Genomic DNA, 17,533 nt, shown 5'->3' on the forward strand with positions numbered 1-17,533 from the left:
ATAAAACTATGTACTGTACTGTTATGGTTAGGTTTATTAGGTTAAGTCTAGTTTTTTAGCAACTTAAGACAGGTTATATTTGGTTGGTTAGGTTAGGTTACTTCACAACTTCATAAAAATATCATCATATGAGGCATCACAAGAAGGGAGGGCAAAAAAGCCAAAATTACATTTTGAGTAATATGTGTTCAAAGAAATGCATAATTAACTCAAATATCACTCAATTTTCAAACATTTGATGTTATTATTTATGGTTTGAATGAATCTTGTTGCTGTCTGTAGAAGTATTATGCTATGTGCACGTGGTAGCATGACAGTCATTGGCTGAAGGTGGTGGGTGGATGGTAGCTGGAAGGTGATTGGCTGTAGTGCTCGCCCTTTCTACTCAGTAAGCTATAGTAGACCTGACATTACACCTTGCTTAGGAATTGCATATCAACTTTGTCCCTTATACAACCTGAGATGAAGGTTGCTATTACCATAGCTTACTGCACCACCTCACTCTACAGCAGTGGTTCCCAAACTTTTTAACATGACTCCCCCTTTTGCTTTTTGTGAAGTCCTCCCCCCCTCCTTATATTTTTGTATGTAAAATCTACAAAGATTTTATTTTTTATTATGATTATATTTCCGTAACTGAAGATGAGGGAGGATCGGTGGCTGGTAGTGTTGTAAAAGATACGAGTAGTGTGAGAGTCAGTATGGTATCCATGACATGCACAAGAAGCGTAAGGAGAGAGAGAGATGAAATGATAGAAAACAGATAGGGGTGACTGCTATACTTTGGTTTTGCACAGATGTGTGGAAGATTGAAACGGGGAGAAAATTACTCCTGAAAGAGTTTCTTCATTATATTCTTTCTGAGCAAAAAATAAAAAATTTGGCAGATGGCTTCATGCCTCCCTTGTACCCACCTCACGCCCCCCTCAACCCCCAGTTTCGGAACCACTGCTCTACAGGTTTTAGCTTGCAAGGGGAGGGAGAAAACGTAAAATTGACAAGTTGGAGAGTTCACCCTTACTTCGTGTGACACCTCATATGATAAGCAATGCCAACTGCACAAAGAAGATACTGTATATCCATACTTGTCTTTCAGGTGAAGTACTCTGTTAGTAACTTCATGTAGTTGAAGAGAGAGTTGGTGCATCTCACTGTTCACACCCCTTAGGTTAATATCTGCTTCTTTGATACGAATCTTCACTCCATTTATCTGTTCTGATACTAACTGAAAAAAATACAGAGAAAAATCGTAATTTAAAAGGCTTCACAAAATTTGACTCCATATACAGGTACAGTATTCTCAATTTTTTACATTTAAAAACCATTAATATTATAGTAATAATGATAAAAATTATAATAATAATAATACTGTAACAACGATAATACAGTAGTACAGTGAAAAAGTGGGTCCCATAGACATGGCTGCTCATTAGGGACAGCGCGGATACAGCATACTGTATATTAAGCTTTCTGTACACAAGGAGGCAGCATAGCTGGCACTGTTCTCGACTGCCTTTATTTCCCCAAGTTGTATACCTAGATACCCACTTGCAGATGGGTGAACTGGGAGCACCCAGGAAATGAACACCGACCCCCATTACAGGAGGGGAGTGTTGTATCCACTTGACAACACAGTAAAATATTTTTTCCCCAGAGTAGTTCAACCAAAACTCTTCAGCTCAAAAATTCATGTCTACCACTACTGTATATGGTACTTGCTATACCATTCAGCTCCCAAATACTGAATATCCATTGATTCAGTTCTCAATCCATGTGGAAAGAGACCTGAACCACATCACCTATGATAACTTTACCTAACTTAGGGCCAGCCCAAAGGATTTCTCTCCACCTCAGAACCAATCAGAGGCTACTGTGATGTCAAGTCACTGTTTTCTAGCCTAAACTCGATATAAATATACTGTACACAGTATCTGTATATTGTAATGCACTCAATACTTACCATCACCTTTGTATTTGTTTTGAAACATATTAAGGACAGCACACCTGGTTAGATCCACAAAGCTTTCTCAGCAATGAAAAAGCTGTGGACAGCACAAGTAAATAAGTGATACCCCTGTACTGGCCTGCAATGCACCCAGAAAACAAACACCGCTGTGTTGTTGAAGCTCAATGGCTAACCAGCCTGTGTTATCCTGCCACAGACAACACCTCAGACTATAGAAAACAAGTCTACAAATATACTAGCAGGGCTGGCCACTCAGCCAATGAGAAAGGCTGACTAGCCTGATTCCAAGAATAATATTGCAAGCTGGTTCACTCAGAATTTTACTCATTAAATCAATTAAAATCTCATTCATTGAATTTTCATACCAGCATCTCCAAATGGGGAGATAGATCAGTGGTGAAAAGGATAAAAGTAAAAGCAAAGTAACAAGTAAAAAAAAATAAAATAAAAATTAACACACTATGCTCGTTAACCCCCAATTCTTTTTCAGTGGGACCATTCTGTACAACCAATGCAGTAGTATCAATACAGTATAACAGTATACAGAACTGTAATGTAAAAATTTAAACACCAAATTCAAAATGGCGACCACTTACACCGGAAATCATTCGTCTTAATCAACTTGTCTTGTATTTAAGGTTTACATTTTATACCTGGCATATTTTTTGAGCTTCAAAGGCTGACTTATGATATAAACCAGCAAATAAAGTAATAATCATATTATTAGTGATAATAATAATTATAATAACAATAATAATAACAGTAATAATATACTGTACATGTATACTGTAATAATAATACTGTAATATGGTAATAAATATAATAATAATAAAATTACTGTAATAATAATAATAATAGAAATCATTACTGTACAATAATACTGTACAATACTTGTAATACAGTACTCTACAGTACTACAATATTATAATTTCAGTACATATACCACCTTTTCCATATCTGTCTTGTCTTGTGAGAGTCGTGATGTGTTGTTCATAACAGTTTGGAGACGATGCATTCGCTGCTGCAAGTGCAGTTGAGTTAAGCTGACATCCACAGTCAGTTCTTCACAACTGTTGGCCAGTTTTGCACGTTCTCTGGAAAATTCAAACATGATACAAAGATCACTAGAAGAGTATTTGTGGAGCGGTACAGTACAGTACAGGTATACATTACTGTTGTTTGTCAAATTACCAGTACTGTACAGGTATTCATCGTTAAGCGTTAATGCGCTTAAAGTTAATTCAGTTTAGCAATAAAAAAAATCCGGGACCCTTTTTCACTTAACATTAGGTCAAAATTTGGTCTGGTGATAACTTGACTCACTGTGAAGGGGGAAAAACTGGGAATGAGATGGCCTGTTGCCTTTGTTACATGTAATGAAACTATAAAAGTGCACAGGTCACTGACCCACATTAGGGCCTCGGGCCAAAAATATAATAATAATAATAGTAATAATAATAATAATAAAAATACTATAGTAGTAATAATAATAATAATAATAATAATAATAATAATAATAATAATAATAATAATAATAATAATATACTGTAGTAATAATAATAATAATAATAATAATACTTAATAAAATTTAATAAAAATACAATATAATAATAATAATAATAATAATCATAACCATAAATAAATACAAAAATTAAAAAAATCGATCAATAGTGAGAAACAATATATGTATGTTGTGTTGTCAAAGTAAGAGAAATAATTGAAAACCTGCAATTGTGTGTAAATGAGGCAGAAAGTCAGATCAGCAACCTGGGACTTGGTTACAATTTTTGTGGTGCCAAATGGCAGCAAGGTCCACCATTAGACAGCACATTATGCTTCCAATATCTTCCCAGGAGGTAGTACTCCCTGTTTGGTAGCTGCCTACTACCTGGTAAATGTGGCTTAGAAATAAAGAAATATAATATAAAACTATAAAATAAGAAGAATAAAGAGCATGGGTGTGTAGGTGTGTGTGAAGTGAATGTATTTGTGAAGCCATTGGGGTGCAACTGCGTTGCTAGCCCAGCCATGCTTCCTGACGCCATATCCCAATGTGACATCATGGCATACATACAGCACAGTGCTGCAACAGCCACAAATCTCTGAATCAGGTGGGTGACTGCCTGGCTGAACTGTGCTGCATCGCCCAGATGATGGTTTGAGTGTAGGAGCTAATTTTTGACATAAAATTTGGCTCACCGTTTGTTCATTAAATCACATAACTCTGAACTACGTAATTTATATAAAGATTTTGTGTTTATAAATCAATCGTTTTACTTCGAAACCGATTATAATTATTATAAAGGAGTACAGTACATGTACAGTCAACCCTCGCTTTACGCGGTCCCACTTTACGCATTTCCACGTTTACGCGGTACCCTGCCAAACACGGAATGCTCACTTTCCGCGGTGTGTGTACCCTTTTACGCGGAGAGTGGTGCGAGCAGGGCGCGCACAAGGTCGCCCAGTCATCAAAACATTACCGAGTTCTTCACCCGCCACCCACCACAGCCGGCCCAAGTCAGTGATAGTGATAATGATAGTGAGGATATGGACTTATATGGACTTTGAGGGGTTTGAAAAGAGGCTCTGCAAGTCTCTGTGGTGGATAGTGATACAATTGATACAAGTGATACAGGTGAAGGCCAATAATCTGCCCTCTGCCTCGGAACCAACCCCTCATCCCCGTGTGCCCAGCCATCTTTTCTACTAATGTAAGTGTTAAAAAACCTAATATTATTGATATTTCTCTTAATTATTAATTGTGTGTGCATACCATCATAAAATTAAGAAGTTATTTTTACTACAACGTAGGTATTGTGTCTGAAAAAGTTGAGTTTGGGGGATGGCCCGGTCTCTATTTCAATTAATCCCATATGTTATGTTGTTCACTTTACGAGGGCCGCCGTGGGTTCAATTGACCGTGTAAAGTGAGGGTTCACTGTACTGTATATTATTGTATTCAGTGTTTACTGCCCTGCTATTTAAACCTGTTTGTTCACCCTCTGTGTTGCTGTTATCCCTCGTTTAGCGTTAATTTCCCTTAATGTTAGGTTTTCAGGAACGCATCATCCTTAAACGAGGGAGACCTGCACCTTCACAACTGCAACATTGTAAAACCAGACTGGGGATTCTTTGGAAATTATTAAACAATGTGCAATATACTGTACGGTATTCCAATTAAATTAACGCTGGAACAAGAACAGCAGAGAAAAATTAATGCAATGTCAGTAATACTATTCTGATTCCCTTAAGTCTACTTACAAGCTGCATATCTACTCATATGTAATTTTTTTTATACCTTTCTGCACTGGTGTTACTCATCTTGACTGTAGTCACATCTGCTTCCAGTTTCTGGCCATATTTTTTCAACTGAGACACTTTTCCCTGTTCATTTGATCGTGTATTCTGAGATGGAATTGCAAAATTATGAATTATTATACATCGCATTAGAAACAATAAATATGAATGCAATGAATTTGTCAACCTGAATTCACAATACACAATCTAAGGAGGTTGGAATATAGTACAGCATTGGCATTACTATTTAGCCTTAGTTAATGCAATACAGTACAATATGCACTTAAATAAAATGTCACAAAGCCTTATCTAACATAACATATGTGATAACTATTAAAGAAAGTTTTGAACACACTACAATTAACACATTTCTTATCTAACAAGGATGTACAGTAGTTGTAACCTCCAATACATTGTACAGTACTGTATATAAGGAAATATCACATTTGTCTATACAATTGTTTTAGAAACTAACTTTGAGAATCACAAGTTGCTTTGCAAGTATCTTAATGGTAGTAGACACTTCTTGAAGCCGCAAGTTTAAGAGCTCCAACTGCTTTTGCTGATCTACATCAACAGAATTGTCGTTCCCATCATGGGTAAGTTCATGGATATGTCGGCGGAGCTGTTGTATGTTCAATTCCTAGAATGAACGATATATGTTAGAATATAAGAATTTCATAGAAAAAAATACAAATTCTAAAGATCATCCCAACTATAGTGTCAAAAATTCAGGAACTGAAAAATGCTTTAGATGTGATGAAACACACATGAGTACTGTACAGTAGAACAGGAGGTGAGAAAGAACAAATTCATTACATTAATGAAAACATCCCTATAATTTAATTATTAAGTTTAGGAATTTCAGTAACCAATAACAGAGATTACATGATTTACTTTGATGTGTAAATTATAGGAAAAATATAATAGTATAATATAAGTTAAAAGATTACTTCTAGAGTTTCCTTTTCCACTAAGCACCGAGTCTCTTTGCTGGGTGGTCCCAAGATGCTCACTTCAACACCGCACAGCAATACAAAGGTATATAAAGGATATTTTTGTTTTAATTTTTCATAATTCTGTTGAATATCTTTTATTTTGTACGAATACATGTTCAGGGTATACTGTACTGTAATATATTTTGAAGTTTTCCCTCATTATATTTTAGCACATCGGTACAGTAGTTAGGTTTTCCTATACAATACAGTACCTATACTCTGTAATTGTAAAAAAAAATAAAATAATACTAATGGCACTTAAATATGACCACAGAATTTGTGGATCCAACTCATTAATTTCAATGGGTAAAAGGAACTGGGACTGGAGGCATAAAAACTTACCCCATTTACTTAATAACTTACTGTAAACACTTATACTGTACTGTACTCATCAACACTTTTTATTTAACCTTTCTTATTTATCAAGTTGATAACTTAATTACCTTACATTTACATTCAAATACAAACAAATTGGACTGACTGTATTGTACTGGTATTCCCCAACTTATGAAAGGGTTCGATTCCAGAAAAACCTTTCATACATTGATTTTTTCATAAATTGAAGCACATTTTAGCATAGACTCCCATTATAGAAGTGAGATACATTCCTACGAGGAATAAAACAGTAGAGCACCTGTAGCCAGCCTGTTTAACACATGAATTTTTTCTCTCAAACTCAACATTTTCTTCTGCCTCTTTCCAGCAAACTCATCTTCCCCACTATTGAGCCGATCAGTGGCAAAGAAAATAAAAGTAAAAGGCCATTAATCAAGGGTAAGTTATACATGTAAGCAAAAAATCAGCACAAGTTCATTGTATTGAGTCAATAGGTGCAGCAGGTATTTGCTGATTAAAAACTGCTGTGAGAAGGAAGAATACAGCTGTATATACTGTACTTAGAACATTTAAATCACTAACTCATAAAGAGGGAGGATTTACTGTACAGTATTATATTCAATTATTCGAATACAGCAGCTCTTAACTTAGATGTAATTGTATCATATTTCAGATAATACTTACAAAAATTACCTATACAGTATACTTATATCAATATTACTAATTCACAGATAGCTACAGCAATCTGGAAAATTTTTATACAGTACAGTACCTGATCATGGAGAACTTCCTTTTGTTTCACTGCCCTGACATCTAGTTCCTTTATATAGACCAAGTTCCGAGCCTTTGTTGAAAGTAATGCTGTGACCTCCCCTTTGATCAATGCCTCTTGCTGCTGCCAAATAGTCACAGCCTTTTTATGATGGAGTTCAGCCTCCATCACTCTCTCCTTCTGTTTGATTAAGCTTTTCATCAGACCTTCAGCTTCCTGGAAGAAATAAGACTGAAGTGAATGTTTACATATAATAAGTTGGGCTCTACTACAACATGGAATATGCTGTCAACTTTATAGTACTGTACAGTACAGGAAATCCTCATTTTCCAAATACATTATTTAACATACAGTCAACCCTCACTTTACGCGGTTAATGTAACCCACAGGGTGCCGCGGAAAGTGAGGAACGCGTAAAGTGAATAACGTAACATATGGGATTAATTGAAATAGAGTTCGGGCCGACCCCCAAACTCCACTTTTTGACGACACACAACTATGTTGTAGTAAAAATATTATCTTAACTTGATGATGGTATGCACAAACAATTAATAATTAAGAGAAATATCAATAATATTAGGTTTTCTAACACTTACATTAGTAGAAAAGATGGCTGGGCACACGGGGATGGGCGGTTGGTTCCGAGGCAGAGGGCAGATTATTGGCCCTCCCCTGTACCAATTGTATCACTATCCACCATAGAGGCTTGCAGGGCCTCTTTGTCAAACCCCTCAAAGTCCATATAAGTCCATATCTTCACTATAATTATCACTATCACTGACTTGGGCCGGCTGTGGTGGGTGGCGGGTGAAGAACTCGGTAATGTTTTGATGACTGGGCGACCTTATGCGCACCATGCTCGTGCAGCTTACACAACATGGCGGATGGCGGGAGGTGTGAATCCAAAAATGGCGCGGCTCGCCAGCCGCTCTCTGCGTAAAGGGATACGCGCACCGCGGAATGTGAGCATTCCTGTTTCGGCAGGGTACCGCGTAAACGTGGAAACACGGAATGTGGGACCGCGTAAAGCGAGGGTTGACTGTATTGTAAAAAACATCCGCTCATAACAACATTATAATTTATGACCAAATTTTGGTCTTTCAAATGTTTGTTTATTCAATTTTTATTTTTACCATTTTCGCCAATTATCAGCTTACTAGCCGTTTGGGCGCTCTATCCAGTGTTAGTACAGAAGGAAACTGGGGACCGGGAAACCTGTGGTGTTTGGTAGTGAGGGTCACACTGTATAACACCCTTCTCACGTGTGTCCGGGCCGAAGCTCGAACCTTTGACATATTGGTGAGATTTACGCGTGTTACCGCTGTAACACCAACATACCACCACTGTACTGTAATGTTATTATTACCTCTATTACACATACTTGTAATATCAATTTACTCATTTATGTTTTCATAACTGTACTTAATAATATTTAATTTAAAAATTTAGTTTTCTCTCGTTTCTGGGGACCAATAAATTACCGTACTTACATCATGTTTCAATGGGATTTATTGATCCAGTTAACAAACACATTAAATTCATAAACCAGGGACTGCCTGTCCTCTTTTTTTCTATTGATATATCCTGATGAAATTCCAAGTCTAGAAAATATAATAAAGCATACTACAGTATAAGTATAATTTAGATAAAAAGTGCACTATATCAAGGTTACAGCTTTTGTGCCTCTTTAAAATTATACATACAGACTCTTTAAAAATATGTATATACAATCTTGATTCAAGTACAAAAAGTCCAAGTAACCTCCCTAACATCCTTACCCAAGCACAGCACAGTACTGTACTATACCCATTTAATATGTGACTGTCTCTAGCAAAACCTGGCCAAAGTCACATGACCTACTGTTACACAGCACTAGTTGCAGGACTTCAACACCTGAAAAACAAATTACTGTACTTGTATATCTATTACATTACTTTTATTATTTTTTCCAACTATACATTCGAGAAATAATAAAATACAGTGGTATGTATTCATTAAAAAAAAAAAAAAAACCTGTGGAATGAAAGACTATGTACACTAAATCAAAAAGTGTTGCTTAAAGTTCTCAATAGGTTTTAGGTTATGTTTCTCACCTTTATCATGGCTTCTAAAGAATGCAGTGACTCTTCAGCTGATATTACAAGTTCAGTATTGACTGTCAACTTCTCCTCAGATTTCTTGCACTTCTGCTCTATGCTAGCAAGGAATGCTTCTTTTTCCTTTCGAAATTCTCGTTGTTCTGCTGATTGAAGACTCAAGCTTTCAATTTCTTTGTTAACTTTACTGAGAGTATTCTGAAGAGCCCAGAGCTGTCAATCAGAAAAGAAAATATATATACAGAAAATAATAAAATAATAATTATTCCACAATAGATGACAAGGTTCTGCTATGGTGGCACAGTATGCACATGTTGAAAGAATAAAAAGTAGAAGGTAGATAATGAAAGAGTTCATAATTCATACATGGATAGCAGGAGAGAAAGGGGAAGATCTTGACAGAAATGGAAGATTTAATATTCCACTTGGACTGTGGAAGGGATTTCTATTTAATGTGTAAGTGACAAAAACTAACCAACTAATAATTTGTTACCTGAGACTCAATCTGTTCTCTAGTTAAAGATACACTTTGATACTGCTCTTTAAACCATGTTCCCTCCTCCTCTACAAGTCTAGTGTTCTCCACAACCTCTTGGCTTGATTTTTGCACTTGTTTTAAAATTTGGCTCTCTTGATTCACCTCTCCCTTAAGAATTCCAATCTTCTGCTGGGCTGCTAATGAATCCTGTAATAAGAAGTTTCACAACTATAATGATCCAGTAAAATAGTTTATAAATCACTAGATTCAAGTGTTGAAGGTTTACAGAACAGCACTAGATATGCTAAATCTTCAAATGCGTTGAACTGTGAGAGGTAACAGGATAAATTGAAGAGAGAAACTTGCAAAATAATTACAACAGGGGAATTCTTTGGTCTCTACCTTTCTGGAAGGAAGCCTTTCAATTTCTCCAAGAACCTCACTTAAGACAAGGAAAGGGAGATTCCTTGGTTATCATCTCCAAGGATGAAACAAACTGTAAGACGGAGATCATCATAAAACATATGGTTTACAATGTATGACTCAACAAACCTCAATACAAGAAGTCTGATCATTAGCTTTCTGGTAGATATGGTGCAGAGTGATTTCCCACTGAGCCAGAAGGTGATCCCGATGAGCAGCTGCTTGTAGAAATGCTGTTCCAAGTTGGTCTAAGGCTGTCTGTGCTGCTGCTGCCTCTGCTTGAGCGCTAGACAGCTCTGCTTCTGCAGCTGCTACTTCACCACTTGTACGTTCAAGGGCAACACTGAGCTCCTGTTAGAAAAAAATTTCAATGATGGGTCATACAAAATACACTGTAATCAAAGTCATGAACTTAAAACTAGCCAAATATTTACTTGTCATATACTAAATCTTAAATTCAAATACTGTAATACTAATAACAACTGTCATTAAAATCCCACACAGTACAGTACTCGGAACATCCATGAATGCCTGTATCATTTCTATGTGCCTGACCTTCCATGTTAATCTTCCTTCTAAACATTTTAGTTAACATTTATTAAAGTCTTCTGTCATTTAAGTACATACCCGGTATGTACAGTACTACGTTGACAACCCCTTATCCGAAATTCCGAAAACCAAAAACCTCTGAAGACTGAAAGTTTTTTTGTGGAGCAAAACTTTTTTTTTTTTTTTAAACAGGGATTAGCCCACCCGGGGACACAGATCACTGACCCACTTGGGGCCGAAGGGGGGTGGGGGGGAGGGGGAGTGTAATAATAATAATTATAATAATAATAATAATAATTATTCACAGTAAATAAAATTTATAAAAATACACAAAAAATTAAATAATAATGATAACAATAATACTACTACTGTAATAATAAAATAATAATAATAAAATTAATAATAATAATAATAACAATAATAATAATAATAACAATAATACTGTAATAATAAAATAATAATAATAAAGAAACACAAGAATGAAAAAAAGATCAAAAGTGAGAAACACGACCTAGACCTATGAATTATTATTATTACTATTATTATAATTATTACCTGTATTATATTTTAGCCCCCAGGCCCCAATGTGGGTCAGTGACCTGTGCCCAGGTGGGCTGATCCCTGTATATATATAAAAAAAAAAAACTAACCTAACCATTCTGAAATCTGAAATGCATCTGGCCCCAAGGATTTCGGATAAGGGATTGTCAACCTGATATTACTATAATTCTTCTATAATTAATTTAAAATTTCCAGACCATAAAACCCCTTCTAAAACATTCACTCTTTTCTTCACCATACTTGGAAAGATTCATAATATCATGAATATGGAATATGGTTATGCAACTTCAAAGATCACTGACATCCTCTCAGTTATGGCTACACTACATACAAGAGTGAGGCTCATACATTGTACACACAACTGAAGAGGACACCAATGGGTATTGAAAATGTATTGTTCTCATAAACATTTCTGTTCTGTAATTTGGGTTAAATCTTTCTTCAGAAATTTACCAATAAACTTTTACCCCTGAATATTGGTTTTCATTAAATTTGTCTGATACAGAAACATTTTACTTTGTTTTTCATGTTGTAAAAAATATCTATAAATATGTTCCAAATATAAAAGCTTAAGTAAAAGATCATATTGGCAAAATAAAAAGTGCAAAAATGAATAAGAAAAGTCTGAGTTTACAATGTTCAAAAAGATTGCATGAGAGTGAGCTTCTTTTAACTCTTATAGTATATGGACAGGAAATTCTGGTATAGTACATCAAATCAACAAAAAATGATATAATGAAGATACAGTGGGGTATGCTATAACGAACGGATCCTACTACGAATATTCCTATAACGAACGGTTTTACCTATAAAATTGAGAATGCTATAATGAACTCAACTCCTACAACGAACGCAGATGAATGCGGGACTATTTCGCCTGGCGCATGAATATTGTTGTACCGCGACCCACAACAAGAGCGTCAGGCGCCATCTTTGTCTCATTGTGTAGCCAGTGCACCACTGTTATTGTTGAAATTTCGTCTTTTGATGTGGAAATAGAGTTATTTGTATAAATATTTTGTTATACAAGTGTACAATTGTGACAATGAATCATCCAAAGCGAGTGAGAAAGCTCATAACTCTTGAAACTAAGAAAGAAATCATAAAGAAACGTGAGGATGGAACAAGCATTGCGAAACTTAGTGATGAGTATGGGATGGCTAAATTGACTATATGTATGATTTTAAAGAATAAAGAGGAGTTGAAAACAGTGCAAGTGGCTAAGGGAATCTCTAGACTTAGCAAAGCAAGGTGTAATGTGATTGAGGAGATGGAAAATTTACTCTTAGTGTGGATAAAGGAGAAAGAAGTGGCAGGTGGTAACATTAGTGAAGCTATAATTTGTGAGAAGGCCAGACAATTGTTTGAGGACCTTAAAGCCAAGACTCCCAGTGCAAGTGATGGTGATGTGCCAGTGTTTAGGGGTACCAAGGGGTGGTTTACTGGTTTCAGAAGGAGAAATAAAATACATAGTGTTGTGAGACATGGTGATGCTGCTAGTGCAGATAAGGAAGCAGCTAAGGAACACCATGACTTTTTTTGAATATTATTAAAGAGGGAGGCTTAGTTTCTGGTGACTGCAAAATAAAGCCACTCCTTGTGTACCACGCAGAAAACCCCAGAGCTTTCAAAAAAAATTAGAAAGACCCGCCTTGGTGTTATGTGGCGGTCAAACCCAAAGGCTTGGGTGACCAGGAATTTATTCTCTGAGTGGGTGATTGAGGAGTTTGGACCCAGTGTTCGGGAATACCTCAGGGAGAATAATCTTCCACTGAAAGCTTTGTTGGTGATGGACAATGCACCAGCCCACCCTCCTAATTTGATGGTTGAATTGCCAGAGGAGTTCAACTTCATCACTGTGCACTTCTTGCCATCCCAACACAACACCTCTCATCCAGCCCATGGATCAACAGGTAATTTCTAACTTTAAGAAGCTGTACACAAAGGCACTGTTTAGAAAATGTTTTGCATCCACGTCTTCCAGTGATGTTAGCTTGAAGGAATTTTGGAAGAGTCACTTCAATATAGCAGATGCTGTTTTTTTAATTACCTCAGCCTGGAAAGAGGTTACTGTGTCATGATCGTGATGACGGCTAACCTGAAAACCTTAAGGATTCATATTATGCTCAAACGTCCACAAAACCTTCAGAGTCCCCCAGTGGAAACGTCCCCCGTTTTCTCTGTTTCCTTGATGACGTCATTGATAGGCCGTCTTTGTCTTAAGGGAACTTTGAATATAATCCGCAGATTTCGTAGCAAGACGCTGTATGGTGGGACCTGTTGCCATCCAACCCTTTGTAATCAATTTAATTTTGCTTTTGATAGCTCAGTCAGAGCATTGTTAGTGAGGATAATAGTAGGGAATGAAACGGAGTTCATAGTCTCAGTTTCAATGTCAGAGTGTACAGTAAATTAATTCATGGAAATAGAAGTAGGTGGACTCCCTGACCTATTCTGAGTGAGGGTGCCGCGGGCATTTCAACGGTTAGTAAGTGCTCGCCCCTTCACCCATACAGGTAGGCCATTCCACTCTGTGTTGTAATTCGCCCTTCTTTAAGTGATTTGACCCAATTAATAGTTGATTGTGCAAGTGTTACAGTAACGTAGTTGATATGCTCTGAGTGAAGTCATATTTACGTCTTTAACGTCCCCTGAAATGTGATGTCGTTGTCACTGTTAGTAAGTGCTCGCCCCTTCACCCATACAGGTCCCTAACGCAGCCTAGGCTGTGCCTGTAGCGTGGATGTTGTATCCACTATGTCTGGGGATATGTCCGAGGTCCAGTAGGATCAGTTACCTTCGTGAGACCCGACCGTCAGACACTTCAGACTACCTATGGCCCCCATAGCTGGCTCGTCTGGCCCTAACGCTCGGCCTGCGAGGTGACCCCGGATCACCAAGCCACACACCACTACCAGCCCCCATCATTGGTGGATGAGTGTCTAACTCAGTAGGGCTATTTGTGTGGTGGGGTTAATCCACTGGGATCTTCAGAGTTTGTCGGAAAGTACCCCATGGTGGCAGGACCCCATGGCGGTTCTTGAGTATCACTCCTGACGACTGAGTGTTGTAGTGGCAGTTGCCCCTGGTCTTTATGGTGCTAAGTGACTATAAGAGTTATGTGTTATTGAGTATGTCTAACCAGTAGTGGTGTGAGTGATATTGAGTATGTCCACCCAGTAGTGGTGTGAGTATGTTGAGCCTGAGGGCATAGTACCAGATTTCGTCTGTTGGTACATATATATTCTTTCTCCTACCTCCATATTAATGTTTAAATAAATTTTGTATTTGTATATTGTGTCTATTATTTACCTACAGTATCTACCGTTATTTCTTCCCTATTACTTGATACTATAATTACATATACCCACGAGCCTCCTCTCGTCACGCTACCAATGGTAATAAGTATGAGAGTAAAAAGAATTGTTACTGACACACAGGCCCTTATAAAATGGAGGCAGCGCAGGCCCTTATAACTGTGAGGTGTCCTTGTGCTGCTTGGAGGCCATTGTGGCCTGAATCTGTCCTTCAAAGAGACTTTGAAGGCTTCGAAGAGTTAGAAGAAGAGGCTGTTGTTCATGAAATTGTGTCTCTGGGCAATTCCACGGGCCTGGAAGTGGATGATGATGATGTTGAGGAGTTGGTGGAAGAGCACAGTAAGGAATTGTCCACTGAGGAGCTGCTTGAGCTTCACAAAGAGGAAAATGAGACACTGAAGCGGAGCTTAACTTCTGAGGAGTCAGGGGAGGAGGAGGACAAGGAGGAAAGCCACATCATTCCAGCCAAAGATCTCAAGGATGCATTCTTTTGCTGGAGCAAACTGTCCAAACTTGCTGAGGATTATCATCCTGATGTTGGTTCTGTGCAAAAGGCCATCAGTGTGTTTAATGACAATGTTATGAACTACTTTTGGAAGGTCCAGAAATCAAGGTTGAAGCAGCCAACCCTGGATTCCTTCTTTACAAAGGTAACAAAAGAACCTACAGACAAAGTGCCTGTGAGACAGTCACCAAAGAGGGCTAGGAAGGATGACTCCTCTCCTTCCACCTCTTCTCCATAATTCTCTCCTCCCCCTCTGCCTCCTGTCCTGCATGCTGAACAACACTAAGGTAAGATAAAGTACCGTATTTTTTACATTTTCCACATAATTTTTTCAGTGTTAGGTGGTTGTATTTGGGGGCCTGGAACGGATTAATCCTATAACGAACGAGGTTCTGGAACCAATTACATTCGTTATAGCATACCCCACTGTACTGTATTAAAAAAAACTATTAAAAACCAAGTACAGAATATTGTGATTACAAATGGGAGAAATTAGTTTCCTTTGCAAGCACAATATACTGTTCTGTACACTCTACTCCTTAAATGTAATACAGCAAATTATATCCATTTGTTATTAGTTACCTTAATCTTGGAAGCATCCTCTGCAGAATACTGCAACAACAATAAGTTATCATGATCAGCCTCTGCTAAATGGTCCAGTAATTCCTTCAGGAAACTAGAGTCTCCAGTCAAATTCTTCTGCAAATCTTCAAGTTCTCTCTGGCGCTGGGTCACATGGGTTTCTAGCAGTTCAGAAGCTTCTTGGATATTCGCCAAGTCGTTGTGCCTTTTCCTGCATTGTCTCACTATGCCTTCTGCTTCATTACTTGCAGCTTTTTCTTGCTTGGTTTCTGATTCAATATCTTGACGATGAACAAGCACTAGCTCCTGAAATGTTATACAGCTTTTAAGTAACAGCATTAAGCCCACAGGGAATGTCTGGTGTTGGAGTGAATTTCTATGTAGATATGCCATAATCTCCTGTAAGTAACCCGTGTGAAGGTACAGTATCTAACTGTACGGTAAGAAATTAAGAAACACATAATATTATATCCATCCCCATAGATCCGTGACAGTCTTTTTCCCGATAAGTAAACATACAGTAGAGTACAATGGCCACCAACCTGTATATTTTCCAACATCTGTGTCATATCCGAGACATACTCAGAGTTACGTTTATGTCCTTCATTTTCTAGTTTCCACGTATCTTCTGCACGAGAGACTTGTTGCCGTAATTGCTCCACATCTTCAGCCAATCCACGATTAGTATCATCTAACAATAGTAGACCCATACCGGGATTGGCTAATGCCTTTTCTAAGGCTGCCTCCATTGCTTCTAACTGTTTTTAGAGAACCTAAAAATAAGAGAAATTACCAAAATTTTCATATTGTTAAATACTGTGTTGCTTACATACAATTACTGTACAGTGCAGTACCTGTAGTACAGACGTATAGCATAGAGAATGTATTACTGTTTTATCATCAACAAACAGATCCCATCCTTATACTGTACTGTACTGGACGTTTTATTAGATATTTACTAACTTTTGTTGCGCATTTAGTATCAGTCATGAAGAAAAATAATATGCTAACTATAATAGTACTATCTAATAACATAGGAAGGTTGATAGACCATTAAACCTCCCCTTCTGTTAATACAAATCTTTCAAGAATAAAGAATAAAGTAGGAGACAACTTCCCTTTAACATACCTCACTAAAGGTAAATACTATGGAAAACACTGGCTCCTAGACCTAGCAACAAGATATGACTTTTCTAGAGTGTGTGTGATACTCTATGCTCTAGTGATAAGTTTCTTGTCTAAATGCTTCATTTCGACAAGAAAAGATTATTACCAATCCATAGAGCAAAAAACAGACCTGCCGACTATGGCTTGTTGCTGGGTCGAGGAGCAGGTTTTTTATATACATTACCTCCACTAAATAACAATACTATGGTTTATCACTACTGAAGGTAAACCTTTGCTATACATATAACATATACTGTACAGTATTCAATAAAATATACGTACTTTACCTTTAAAAATACCTCCTTACACAGCACAGTAAATCCACCCGAAGACCCAAGTTCCCAACAAGCAACATTCAATATCATGTCTCTTATGAATATATATGTAATTAAATAAAATAATATATATAGGATATTAAAGTTATATAATGATATATTGCTATTTCTTCAACTATCATATATGTAAATATACTTCAAACGGAAG

The 17,533-nt window shown here is 37.1% G+C and overlaps 1 protein-coding gene across 1 annotated transcript in view; it reads right to left on the reverse strand.

Annotated features, from left to right (window-relative positions):
* The window catches only part of LOC121866507 (coiled-coil domain-containing protein 39-like), a 34,089-nt gene extending 16,668 nt beyond the window's left edge, over nucleotides 1-17,421 (reverse strand). Inside the window, exons 1-11 of the mRNA XM_042366255.1 lie at nucleotides 17,338-17,421; nucleotides 16,426-16,656; nucleotides 15,884-16,189; nucleotides 10,499-10,720; nucleotides 9,962-10,153; nucleotides 9,466-9,681; nucleotides 7,373-7,588; nucleotides 5,742-5,909; nucleotides 5,268-5,374; nucleotides 2,913-3,060; nucleotides 1,086-1,225 (exon numbers count right to left, since the gene is read on the reverse strand). Coding sequence (XP_042222189.1) covers nucleotides 1,086-1,225; nucleotides 2,913-3,060; nucleotides 5,268-5,374; nucleotides 5,742-5,909; nucleotides 7,373-7,588; nucleotides 9,466-9,681; nucleotides 9,962-10,153; nucleotides 10,499-10,720; nucleotides 15,884-16,189; nucleotides 16,426-16,632 — 1,922 coding nt within the window. The 5' untranslated portion in view covers nucleotides 16,633-16,656; nucleotides 17,338-17,421. The remainder of the gene's footprint in view (nucleotides 1-1,085; nucleotides 1,226-2,912; nucleotides 3,061-5,267; nucleotides 5,375-5,741; nucleotides 5,910-7,372; nucleotides 7,589-9,465; nucleotides 9,682-9,961; nucleotides 10,154-10,498; nucleotides 10,721-15,883; nucleotides 16,190-16,425; nucleotides 16,657-17,337) is intronic.
* Between the last annotated feature and the right edge of the window lie 112 nt (nucleotides 17,422-17,533).

Source organism: Homarus americanus, unplaced genomic scaffold (genome assembly GCF_018991925.1).
Source record: "Homarus americanus isolate GMGI-L3 unplaced genomic scaffold, GMGI_Hamer_2.0 scaffold16430, whole genome shotgun sequence".
Lineage (NCBI taxonomy): Eukaryota > Metazoa > Arthropoda > Malacostraca > Decapoda > Nephropidae > Homarus > Homarus americanus.